Source organism: Microchirus variegatus (genome assembly GCF_963457635.1).
Source record: "Microchirus variegatus genome assembly, chromosome: 8".
Lineage (NCBI taxonomy): Eukaryota > Metazoa > Chordata > Actinopteri > Pleuronectiformes > Soleidae > Microchirus > Microchirus variegatus.
In genome coordinates this window covers 15,543,831-15,557,207 of record NC_139809.1, presented here as the reverse complement: position 1 = coordinate 15,557,207, position 13,377 = coordinate 15,543,831, and the positions used below count along the sequence as shown (strand labels likewise).

At 43.4% G+C, this 13,377-nt stretch overlaps 1 protein-coding gene across 1 annotated transcript in view; it reads left to right on the top strand.

Moving 5' to 3' along the window:
• Positions 1–11,375, top strand: part of LOC310930995 (RNA polymerase II elongation factor ELL) — a gene marked incomplete at its 5' end in the record, with an annotated part of 31,837 nt that extends 20,462 nt beyond the window's left edge. Inside the window, 9 exon segments of the mRNA XM_083894066.1 lie at positions 806–960; positions 3,144–3,385; positions 4,849–4,973; positions 7,202–7,316; positions 8,181–8,655; positions 9,073–9,136; positions 9,592–9,763; positions 9,898–9,942; positions 10,933–11,375. Coding sequence (XP_083750192.1) covers positions 806–960; positions 3,144–3,385; positions 4,849–4,973; positions 7,202–7,316; positions 8,181–8,655; positions 9,073–9,136; positions 9,592–9,763; positions 9,898–9,942; positions 10,933–11,055 — 1,516 coding nt within the window. The 3' untranslated portion in view covers positions 11,056–11,375.
• Between the last annotated feature and the right edge of the window lie 2,002 nt (positions 11,376–13,377).

The following is a 13,377-nucleotide window of genomic DNA, read 5'->3' as shown; positions in this document are numbered from 1 at the left end:
AAAATAGACGCCGGTAAAAAAAATGATGAATCCAGAGAGAGTTTACGCTGTACCAGCTTTAAGAATTAAAAACTGTGAAGTTTATGGATGGTACAAATACATGGGATGACATGCTAACGTCTAGCCGGCAGCTAACTCTGAGTTGTAACAAGCCTTAACTAGAAACATCAAATGCTAACAAGCTGAAAGCGCGCATGTTGCCACCTATGCTGTGTTTTCATCATGGTACAGGTCGGTTTGGTACAGTTTGGAATGGTAAAGCCCTGACAACATGAACAACAATGGAGGGCATCCAGCAGCTCTTTTTTTTGTCCTGCACGGTTTGTGATCGTCTCAACAAGACGTTAATGTGTGTATGAGAATAGACTTCCATGGGATATTTACACTGATCGCAAGGGAGTAACCAATCAGCTGAACATTTTACTCTGGTATCCCAAGGGAAGAGTACCAAAGAACAGAATGGTTGGAGCCAGTTATTTCGGTACTATTCCTAATGGAAATGCAAAAAAACATGTACCGTACTTTACCAAACCGTACCCTTCCACTCGGCGGGAACACTCTCTAGTGTACTAGTGGCAGAGGCAGACGCACTTTATTCAATAAATTGATTCCCCGGCTACTGCTTGCAAACTGGGTCAAGGACAATAGTCCCAACGAAGAGGGCGTAGTCGAGCTGCAACAGTAGCCTCACATAACTATGCGTGGAATGGTTACGGATTGTGTGACAGCTCCTTTGGTTTGACAAAAATGTTACCTCATAGAGTTGAAAGTTCAACGTCTTCGTTGCTTGCTCCTCCACACACAGGGAGGGCAGGGATCACCTGGAGGGCCAGGGCAGCATCCAGGACAAGATCACGGTGTGCGCCACGGACGACTCCTACCAGACGACCAGGGAGCGCATGTCTCAGGTGGAGAAGGACATCTGGAGCCGCTCGGCAATCGAGATCAAACCGGGCCCGAGTAAGCTTTGTTTTTCCGCTTAATGTCTGTAACTACACACTGTTGTATTTCCAAGCCTCTGTGTTTGCACGGCAGCCTTCAAAGCACGTAGGCATCAAGGACAGATAAACGGACAGACTTTTCATTTGCCCATAAACCTTCTAAAGCGTTGCCTCTCACCATGTCATCCCGCTGATAATTGCCATATGGTGTGGAAGTTATCACATAATTAATCAAAGTGCTGGGCTGCCATTATTCATGTGTGCGGGACGCGTCTCTTTCTTGTAATTTTCCTTTCATTTTGACCAGATTGCTCAGGCTCTGTGCCAGCTTGCCTGCCAGCATCATTAATGTGATTGAGTTTGCCAGAAGTGTGCCCTATCGAGTCTCTCGCTGATGTTTTATCTCGCGCTTAATTGCGCCGACTGAAAAATAATTTGGTTTTCACTTGATAAACTATTTCTGAATAAGATCTTAAAGAAGAAGAGGCCGCACTCAACCTGGAGTAACATGAGCCTTTACGTGTGTGGTATCACCGTAGCACAAAACACCTTGGTTTTAGTGTCACTGTCAATTGAATTCACCGCTCGCCATCTCCGTAGATGGCAATCAGAAGTCTCACTAGTTTAAATGCTTGTCGAGAACATTTTAAGGACGGAAACATGCCACGCCGTCCAACGCCACAACATGATGTTTAGCATAATTGCTGTAGCCAGCTGTTACAGAGGAGGAGGTGGGAGCAGCTTTTACGCGATGCGTTTAACATATCTGTGTAACACACGTGTCGTACAAATCATGGCAAAGGCATGAGCCGACATGAGATGTCCCATTTAACTTGAAAGTTATTCACAAGCCGCCGTTCACTTCTCTTCAAAATTAATGGGTTATGGATGCAATGAAAAGCACAGGGTTGTTTTTTATGGTCCTCGGCACGCCAGAAAACCTGCAATTAGAGGTTTCAGAGTAGACAAATGCTCTTAATGTGAGATAACAGTGCATGATTTAATGTTTCATTGCAATGCGTGGTCACCAGGTGTTTTACAACCTGCCTGAAAATGAATTCTCCTGAGTCATAATAATCATTTTTTTTGCTCACTAAAACTCGTTGCCTTTTCCTCATGCCTGGTCACTGCCATTAAACAAACACACAGTTATTACTGTAAAGGACATCAGTTGCTGCAAGTGAGATATTACGAGTAACTGCGGCAAAGTATAATTAGACTTAACTTTTCAGTCCAGACTTCCTTCAAGCTACGTTTAATTTATTACCGTCAAACAATGGCTCTAGTCGCTGCTTGTTTGAAATGTGGCCGTACAGGTTTTTTAGTGCAGGAAGGATACTCGCTTAAAACATCTTCATGCTCGGTTGTTCAGGACAAGCTCATGCAAGACTCTACGATTCTCTGCAGGGCAGATTTAAAGGGACTAAAATACACCTTTTTTTTTTCTTTTTTTTTTTATCTAAAAGAGTATCACTGCACCATAAAATGTCGTAGACACACATACGTCTGCCAGTTTTTTGACCTATAGCAACCTGAAAAGTAAGGCTTAAAGTCGTAATGAGATTACACTGTGCAGATATCTATAGTCGCTGCCTGTGCAGGGCCGAGTGAATTAGGTCTTCGACGGAGAGAGAGAAAGGGCTTCTCTGTGTGTTCGCTGGTTGAGTTTCCATTCTCGACTGTTTACTCAGCAGCAGGCTCTAACCCTACTGTCAACCCTTTTCCACTCGCAGGAGCCTGGGCCCTCAGGTTCAAAGTATTTACTGTACATGCGTGCGCTGTTTCTAGAGCTCACTGAAAGTGCTGCACGTACTGCAACTGTTTGCGTTTGCACGAACAGAGAGGCGTAGGGAGAATGAAAATGCGCGCGGCCAGAGTTGGCGCTCGCTCGCGTGTGGAGCCGTTTTTCATAATCAGCATAATTTGACTGTCCTGAGGACCGGATTAGGAGCGGTACACACAGGCCGCGCTGTTATTGGATACTGTCATCATATGTGAATCCTGTTATCAGAGCGGTTATAATCTCTTTGCTCCTCTGGGTTTTACGTTGGGTAGCGACTGTACCGCCAGTCGGAATCTGCTTTTGATTTCTGCCGCGATAACTTTTTTCCGATTTAGCCGTCTCCACCACTGCCCTCATCACCTTCCACACAATCGAGTTCACGTTGAAACTCATCTGTGCGTCGCTTTGTTTTGATCCAGGCAAGTGCGTGAAGGTCCAGAGGAAGCAGGGTCTGGTATCGGGCTCGGATGGCAGCAGCAAACACTCGCCCAACAACAAGAGGAACCTGGTTCCCAGCCCTGTTGCGCACCGCCCCCTGAGGGATCGCATCATTCATCTCCTGGCCTTAAAGCCCTACAGGAAACCTGAGCTGCTACTGTGGTTGGAGAGGGAGCGGGCCAGTCCAAAGGACAAGAGTGACCTGACCTCAGTTCTAGATGAGGTGAGACATCTGGCACACGGCCAGTACTTATATTACATAACTTTGGAAGAAAAATGATTGTGTTACACAATCGTCTTTCACTGGATTTGACAAGTTTGACGACTTATGCCCCACAGTTGTCTTTGACCTGGAAATCATGAGATACGACGGCAAGAAAAAGGAAAAACTTGGCAAAATGAATTAGATATAAATGTTGTAGTGCGAGGCACATTAGTGCTTAACGGCGTTAACGGCGCCAACGTTTAACTTTAAAAAAAACTTTAAAAACAGAGGCACACATACGCAGTACACAGGTACGCTGGTTATTTGTAGCGCTGCTCTTGTTGTTAAATAAACAGACCGCTCCAGTTTGACTGGAGGCGCGCTAACGGCGCTAAAGGAGCTAGCGCAGCTAACTGGTAAGCGGTGCCTGGACACATTGACGCCGTTAACAAGCCCAGCCCTATTTAAAATATGTCACACTTGCCACAACTTGCCGAGTCCGCCTCCATAGGTGGCGCTCTATCACTCTATAAACTAGTGCGTGCTAACGGCACTAAAGGAGGTAACGCAGCTAACGGAGCTAACTGGTAACCGGTGCCTGGACCCGGTGCCACGGCACGTAAACATGACATCACACGCCTCTTTTTCCAGTCAGTCGTCATGGAAACGCTGCATTTGTTATTGTGCGTTAACGTTAACGTTCCCAGCACTAAAATTTTGTTTATAAACTGCCAGTTCAAGAAAATTTATATTTTAAAGTTCAGGGACGGTAGGAAGTCACAAAATGATGCCCGACATGCTAAAAACTAGCTGCCACGTAAACCGGAAAGCATTTAATACGAAAACGCAGAATGGGGACACATCGCCACCTAGTGTCTTGGAGGTGGACAAGCTTCTATAAATGCATCCCCACTGCAACTTGTAGCTCAAATGAATCGTCTTTCATGTGAGCAAAAACAGCTCTTTAGCGTGACTTGATATCAGGTAAAATGCTTTAAAGCTTCAACAATAATTTAGTCCCCCCGCTAACTTGCTGTGTTGTAACACGTACATAACGTACAGCCGTCTGCCGTGCGGCACAAGACAAAAGTCAGTGAGTTTATTTCAGGCGTATTTCCTGTGTTCACAACGTTTCGAGTGTCCCTCTGCAGTCGTCGAGTGGAGACTGTGTCGCCACTGGTAGCTGTAATTAGGGCTGAGCTGTAGTTATCTTTAGAGGAGAGGATTGTGTTTTGACAGGAGAGGGGCAGGCTGTCTCCAGCTGGGATCGCCGACTGCTTTGAAAATTGAAAGTTGTTGATTTGGGCAGATCTCTATCAGTCGTTTATCCGCAAATTAAGTTGTGTAGAGGCGGGGTTAAACTGCAGAAACAATACAGACCCCCCCCCTGAGCAGTGTTAACACACATATCCAGTTCTTTTTTGGCCTCTTTTTCTGTCCTCTTCTTGTTGATTAACATTGCGTTGTTGTCGCGGTTACAGGTTGGGAAACTGAACCCGAAAGACCACAGCTACTCTCTGAAGGATGAGCTGTACAGACACGTTCAGAGAGACTGGCCTGGATATCTAGAAGAAGAAAAGCAGCTCATCCTTAGGCTCCTGATCAGGTGAGTTAAAAAAAAAAATGAGTTCACCATTTTGCAAAATATGTAATACACTACCTTCAACATTTTTGTTTAGTTTACCATTGGAACTCACACTTTTATTCATCTAAAGAGTTGCAAAAGGAATAGAAAATATAGTCAAGACATTGACAAGATTAGAAATAATGAGTTTTATTCCAATAGCCTTCTAACGCCATTAGCAAACACAATGTGCCATGAGAACACTGAAGAGATGGTTGCTGGAAATGGGCCTCTATACACCTATGTACATATTGCATTAAAAACCAGATGTTTGCAGCTAGAAGTTTACAACATTAACAATGTATAGAGTGTATTTTTGATTCATTTAATGTTTTATTCATTGGCAAAATGTGATTTTCCTTTGAACGGTAGTGTATAATAGTATGTCAAGAAAATCCACTATTGGTGCTTTTCCATGATACGGTTCTTGCGCTACTTGACTCTACTTGACTCGGATTGGTCTGGACGTGTGGTTTTCCATTACTTCATAATACCTCTACAACGTGGGAGGGCCCGTCATAGGACGGTTGCGCAAAACTGCTGTGACGCCGTTTTATACGAGGCGCAAACAAACAAACTAGTAGCGGTCAAAGCAGTTGTTTTCGGTGTAAGTGAATCATTAGAATCAGTTCATTATAAAAGATTTGTTTGAAAGACACAGTCAATGAACAGGTTGCGATTCGGCTAACGATCGCAGTGCTGGCGCTGAATACGCCTCTGTTAAATTTTAGGGATTTTAGACATTTCCTTGCTAAATGTTGGCGATTCTTTTTAATTGATCTACAGTTCAGTATTGTTTGGTTTGATTCAAGTGCCGGACGTGGGGCTAGGTACAAAAAAAAGCACCAGGTATCAGGTACTATCACTAATGGAAAAGCAAAAAAATGCCACATGGTTTGCTTCTATTTTACTCTAAATGGAGCTATAATTTATATAATGGTAATTGTGCGGTCTTTAAGGAGTGATTGACACCATTAACCTGACAATCAGTGGAGTTGCCAGCCGATCTCTGTTCACCTCTGTGAACACTGTCTTTTTGACACATTGGACCCGGAGATATTGTCTTTATGCTTCAGAAGCAGCCAGTCGAGCTGCATCTCCACGTTCTAAGTCTTTGCTCTTTATGCTAAACTAATCACCCGGCAGCTACAACTCTGTTTTCCCAGCATAAAACTGACAGCGGTATCTTCGTTCCACTCTTGGCAAGCAGGAGTACAAACATATTTTCCAAATTGCCTGTTGCGTAAAAAAAACAAAAAAAAAACTTCTTTTTCGAGTTCCATGCAGGCAGATGATGCATTAAGGACGGACTGAGGGATGAACGCATAGTGACAGTGCTGCCAGTAATAGAGAGAGAGAGAGATCAGAGAATGAATGCAGACGTCTTCTATGATCACGCTGAAAGGGGAGCTTCAAAAAGACGACTGCTCTGCGCTGATGAATCTCTTAATGGACACATCAAAGCGGAGGGGAAAGTATTCCGTGCGCAGTTTTGCCAAATGGCATTAGCATGGAGGAGTTCAGAGTAGCACGGCGGAGTTTTCAGGCCGAGTCTCCTCCCTCTTCCCCCTCCCTCCCATGTTCTCTCTCTCTCTGCCTTGCCAGTAAACATGCAGGCCATGTGCTCGGAGAGTGTTTTGGAAAAAGTGCAAATCCCCACTGCTGGCTGATTGCGTAACCCCCCCGCTGTACGTGTGAAAGACGTCCATTTGTTGTTGTCATGGAAGTTTGTTCGCCAAGTGTGATGAATCTGTACAAGGGCTCCGTGTTTATGCGCTGTAGATTTTTACTAGTTTATGTCAATGAGTAATAGTTCTAGCTAAATGATTCAGAGGGTGTAGCTTTTTATTTGTAGTGGCGTCTGCTTGAGGAAGAAGCTGTAGGAAGCAGATTAACTGAGAGGGGTTTGGTCCCACAGAGGTTCAATCTGCTGCCATTGTTGTGCCGTGCTCGGTCTATGTGGTTTCCTCTTGCAAAAAATACATTTGACAAAGTCATTTGCAATGCCGGCGTTGACTCCTTTCCACAGAAAGTAATATTTTCTTCTTCTCTGGAAGTCGTGACGCTTATCAGCTTGCTCATAAATCTGCCCCGACCAAGATGGATGACCTGCATGGCTGCCTCTTCCTGTTAAGCTCTGCAGGTGACTGACCTTGTCCGACCAACTCATGTCTCGACTGAACGTTCCGTGTTCCCAATCTTTTCCTCAGGAAGCTCCAGCCGGTGCACAGTAGCCAGCTGAAGAGTCCTCAGTCCAACAATTCATTCCACAAAACACCTGGGGACTCGCCTTCACAACTCAGCCCTGCCAAGAATCTCTCTGTGGTAATTATCCTCCTCCATTTGAAAGAATTCTACTTTGTGCCATTTCTACTTTACTTTAAAGGCAAATAAATATACTGATTTTTGCAGACAGACAGACAGTAAAAGCAATTTTTAATATCGCTGTGTAGATAGTTCAAGTTCTAATCAGTTTTATACTACCTATATCACATATAGATATCGATATATATACAGTATATATATCATAGTTTTATAGCCAAGTGCTCATGGCAAAACAGTTCAATAACATTTTACATGCCATGTGAACACGAGGAATTTGTTTCTTGTGAACACAGCCAGCAAAGCAATTATGCTAAGCTAGCATGCTGCGGGCCAGAAACAAAAAAGCAAACATGCTAATTGTGCACACAGTTCTGAATTAATAGTTTACAAAGGGAAGTTAAATTGATGATTTAGGTAAATATCTCCCCATGTTTGTTACGACGCTACCTGCCCTTTCATGCTGGACCTACGCAGAAAAAAAACGTAGAGTCATAATTGCTAGCGCTGCCACTCTCTACCGTTGGCGTGAGATTCCGTGCAGAACAATGAGCGAGTAAAGTTAAAGGAAGAGATAGCAAATTCCAAGATCTCCGTCTCGCAAATCAATAAAAGTGGACGCCATCATGGGGGCGGAGTGGGTCTTACAAGTTGCCCTTCTATCTTAAGGCTGTCAGCACATTTTGGTCCTTGAATTTGGTCCTGGAAATTCTTAAAAAGTCCTTCAAATTGATGTCAACCAAGGTGTGGCAAACCCGTTCTGTTCTTATAGTTAACTGTTCTGATGAATATGCTATGGGTACGTTTGGCTAGCAGCATGTTATTCATGGTCGTTCACGATGTTCTGTTTTGTTCCCCCCCCCCCAGAAACGACCATTACCCTCGGACACATCCAGCTGTCAAACCCCCAAAAAACAAAGACTATTAGACCAGCAGCAGTCGCCCTCTCCTGGAGACTACGGCACCAATGGGGCTCGTAGTGCCAACAGTCACGGGAACTCTCGCATCCCGGTCAAACTGGAGTTTGACAAAACCAGCAGTCGCCTCCCGGGGAGCCCGAACGGCCCGTACTCGCCGCACAAACTCAGCGTATCGTCCCAACCTGTCCCCAAACTGCAGAGGACAGAGCCAGAGCCAGCGCCCGCCCCCGCCACGCCGACCACCCCCAGCCCCAAGCCGCCGCCGCTCGCCGAAACCTCCATTTGCATGAACCAACAGCTCAACAACGGCCAGCATAAAAAGAAGAAGTCCAAAAAGCACAAAGACAAAGAACGCGAGCGCTTAAAGCTGGACTGGATCGAGACCAGTCCGGACCTGAAGCAGAAACAAGAAAATCTCAAAGGTAAAGGAAACTCTCTTCGTTTTTACCGACACGTTTCGTGACACCGTTTGCTCAGGTCGTGAGTGTTATCAGCTTATTTCAGCAACAACAACAAAAATCTGGGTCGACTCGCTGGAAAGAGCAAATATAGAGCACGGTGACTGTTGTGGGCACTGTAACACTTTCTCCAAACCCTCCCCACTCAAAGTCTGTTGATGATTGACTGAGCAACAGCTGGGTGACCTACGGTCGACCGAGTCAGCAGGCTGCTCTGCCTCCTGCTCTGGGGCCTGTTGACGTCACAGCTTTACCTTGGAATCAGATCTCTTATCACAAAGCTGTGATAAATGATCCCGTCAGCCTTGATATGATGGACATATTATCGCTTTTTACGTACGGCTAATGGCTTTAACCTTTTTCCTCTCTCTCTCTACGCAGACCACGAGGGAGAGAAAACACCTGTCAACGGAACGCCGGCGGAGGAACTGCCCGATTATTTAATGTAAGATGTCGCAGCGTGCGCTAATGTTATATTCGCTAGATTTAGAGAGTGAGATCCAAGTAACTGAAAGCAGATCGGCGCATTTATTGTCCTTGTTGATTTCATCCGTCACTGGGGAGTTTTAGCCTTTTATGCGTCCAAAACCGCAAACAGAGAGAGAACAGAACCCCGACTTGTCTCTGAAGGGTTTAGCTTCTAAACATTCGCATAAATACAGGGGGAAATAAATAAAACACATGTTTAAATGAGCTGTCACAACGCATCACAGAGACTGACTTTGAAAAAACAAATGGTCTCATGCCTTGTGTTTGTACATCTGGTCGACACATCAGGCTGTAAAAATCAGTGACGTGTCAGTCGTCTCTGCGCCGACCTGCAGTGCCACCTGCTGGACGGACCGGGTCACTATCTGCTTTTCAACAAGCTGCTGTTTTTTGTGTCTTCTTTTTAAATAGAAAATACAGCAGCATAACGGCACTGGACCAGCGTCAACAGTACAAGGACGACTTCTGCGCAGAGTACGACGAATACAGAGCTCTTCACGACCGCATTGGGGCAATCACGGAGATGTTTGTTCAGTTGGGATCAAAGATCAACACGCTCTCCCCGGGAACACAAGAGTACAAGGTACTTTGTGGACACAGCGACATACGTGCTCGCTCGCTCGCTCGCTCGCTGCTCTTTGTGTTTCGCCAAAACACGTCCAACGCGTGGCTCCACTAACACTTTTATTTTTTTCTTCCCATGTTACCCTTTCACAGCTCATGGAGGAACAAATACTACAAAAGTACCGAAAGTATAAAAAAGTAAGAAACTATTTCAATCCTTTTTTTTATGTGATACTTGATGCAAGAACCACTCATATGATAATATCAATTTTTAGTGTTTGATATGAACATTATCAGTGCTTAAACCTTAATGAATTTGGAAAATAAACTCATAAACTTAATAAATTGTACACGACATGCCATTTAACTGAGGTTATTCGACTTTTGCTTGTAGATTTTTGTTGATAATTTCACCAAAACAGTTTAAACAATGTAGAAATTGCCTCTTGTAATATATAATATCGCCTGGACTGGCAAAACTCATGGCATCTAACTCCATATGAACATTTCACACAATAACTGTAAATATAAAGTGTTTTAACACAATTATTAGACCACCAACCAATATAGGGTTCATGCCACAGCTGCCCTATCAAGGGTTAGGGTTAGAAACCAAAAAAATAGTAAAGCACATTATTATTTCTTGATTAAAATGTCAAACTATAGTTATTTACATGCATTCTTCATCAGGAAATGTTGTTATAGTGGTTGCATGTTGTGCTTGATTAATTCCCAAGTGAGTCGGCTCAAATCTGGGTCCATTTTTAGTTTTAAAACAAGTTTTTTTTAAAGATATTTCAAATATTTTTTTACTTCAGGTGGTATAATACATTTGTTATCGCTTTACATTGTTGTTTTTAATGTGCAAAAATACAATATAAGACAGAAAAATATGCAAAAACAGGACCTGGAATGACTGGAAAGATGGAGGCTCCCCCTTGTGGTCATTCAAAATAAAACCCTGACACTAAATTTGTTGTTTGTGAGATGTTAATCATTTGTAAACATGGATAATCAATTTATCGTGAGTGCTTTAAAAAAAAAATCACAATGGACGATAAATACCATAAGTAGTCCGATCCCTACTCCATGTCACTCAAAAATATCCAGTTTGTGAACGACTGTAAGAAAAACCTGGAAAATGTTCTTGACCTCACTCACTGGTTCTTCCTCCGTTTCCTCTTGCAGAAATTCCCCGGCTATCGGGAAGAGAAGAAACGCTGTGAGTACCTCCATCAGAAATTGTCGCATATCAAAGGCCTGATCACGGATTACGACCGAGCACAGGGGTTGTCGTCGTCGTCGTCGTAGTAACCGGCGTTTGTCATGTGACTGGACCAAAAGGCTCCTCTGAAAACAGACCCAAAGACTGTCCAGCAGGGTCGTTGGGAGTTTCGCCGAGACACTTTTCACTTTACTGCTCCTGATAATGGATTCCAGGTCAGGAGTGAGGTTCTTTTTCCTCAAAAGTGGGCTTAGACCACCGACTCGTGATCAGATGTTGCCCTTTAACACTATCTATGGTTATTATTATTATTATTATATTATTGTTGCTGTTGCTGTCATGGCTGGATTTTTTTTTTGTTCTGCTGTAAAATGGTCACGTGACACAGTGAAAAGCCAAATTTTCATCCTCCTGAAATGCAAAAACAGACATGATCCTTCTTGCCTAACTGTATTTGTATCTTTTATCTCATCAGAGCTTAAAAAAAAAAGAAAATAACAATAAGAAGAAGAAGAAGAATACAAGTTCTGATTTTTTAAATAGTATTATAAATTGATGGTACAATCAATCTTTCGGGAGGGAACAAACGGGAGTTGGTTTGTCGTGTCGGGCTGCAACAATTATTCGATCGAACACACTTTCAGGATTTTTCAGCTTCTTAAAAATGTCAATATTTCCTGGTTTCTTTGCTCCATTTGACAAAGAAATCATTCAAAGTTAAAGAGTTTGAGGTTTGGTAAACATCAATCAACACTTTATGGACCAAACAAATAATCCACAGGTTAATCGATGATGAGAATAATCCTTAGTTGCAGCTCTAATATAACATAACGTGTCCTCAGACCACATCAAAGACCGACCAAAATATCAGTGAATTCAGATTCCACTATCAACGTGAAATGAAATGTATCATCTGTACACGAAAAGCCATATTTCTTTCTGCAGGATTAGGACCGCGCAAAGATTATTTGCATCGACAAAGAATATGTCGAGTTACCTCAAAAATGAGACTTCCTACCTGCACATGCAGAGTCTGAAATAGATCTCAAATTGAGCCTGTTCAGATGTGGTATGAACATCCGTCCCGAGTGATCTGATCACATCCAGATTGCACAACATACAGCTCTGCTAATCGGTCCCCGAAGGAATTATCACACAACACAACTTTCGGATTTGGTTTCCACATTTCCTCAGGCTGCGTGAACACGATCCGTCCACCTCAGCTGACGTTAGCCGCTAATCCAGCGGTTCTCTAACTTTTACAAACCCGAAGTAGCTCTCTCAACAACCTAACCCTTCCTTTTAGTATTATCATTAGTGCTGGGCACGCTAACGGCGTCAACGCTAGCGCACAAAAACGCATGACATGCTTCCACGTCATGTTTACGTACTGCTTTACCGGAGTCGTGGCACCATTTACCAGTTAGCTCCCTTAGCTCTGTTAGCTGCTTTTAGCGCTGTTAGCGCACCTACAGTAGAACTGGTGTGGTCTGTTTATTAAACGAAACGAGCAGCGCTACAAATAACTAGCGTACCTGTGTACTGCGTATGTGTGCCTCTGTTTTTAAAGTTTAGCGTTACTTTAGAGACTCATTTGAACAATCCGGAGTCACGTAAACATGACGTCAAGCGCGTCCTTTTCCGGTCAGTTGTCATGGAAACGCGCCATGCGTTAATGTGCCTAGCACTAATTATTATTTAATTTATTATTTGTATTATTTTCTACACACTCCGGTTTAAAAATCCCACTCACATGGTGGCCCTTGTATGTACACAGTAGAACAGTATTTCTGGTACGTACCACTGATGGTACGCGTACCCCAGTTTGAGAACCGTGGCTCTAATCATCAGCTCTCACACACACACACACACGTTTATTTATCACCGATTCAATATCAACACTAATCGTCATATCAGTGCCTCCCGATGGCGTAAAATCGTATTATTCGTGTGTTGCAGCAGCGTGAGTAGAGCCACGTTTTACAAACAAGAACTAAACATGATTTAGTTCTTGCAAACAAACATAATTTCAGTGTTTATTTGAATAAAAGGACGCAGGAAGCTTCGTCTGATCATGTACGGAGACACATTTCAATACCGGGGTGCGTACAGTACAGTCACAGTATTTAGCACTTTCATATAGCACATGTGATCACATGACTAAGGATGGATGTTTATCCCTGGGTGCTGGCGTTTTCCTCTCTGGCCTCAGATCATAGGGAGTTCATCATAGCCTGTTTTCATTTTTGAAGAAAATACTGGAATGCCACAAACTGGAGAACCTACACTACAGTATCGCAAACTAACACTGCCTTGTCGCCACAACATGAAAAAAGAAAAAAGAGGTTTACTGAAACTACAGTACTTATATAGTAACGATGCAGTATTTTTCACTGTTGTTCTAAAAA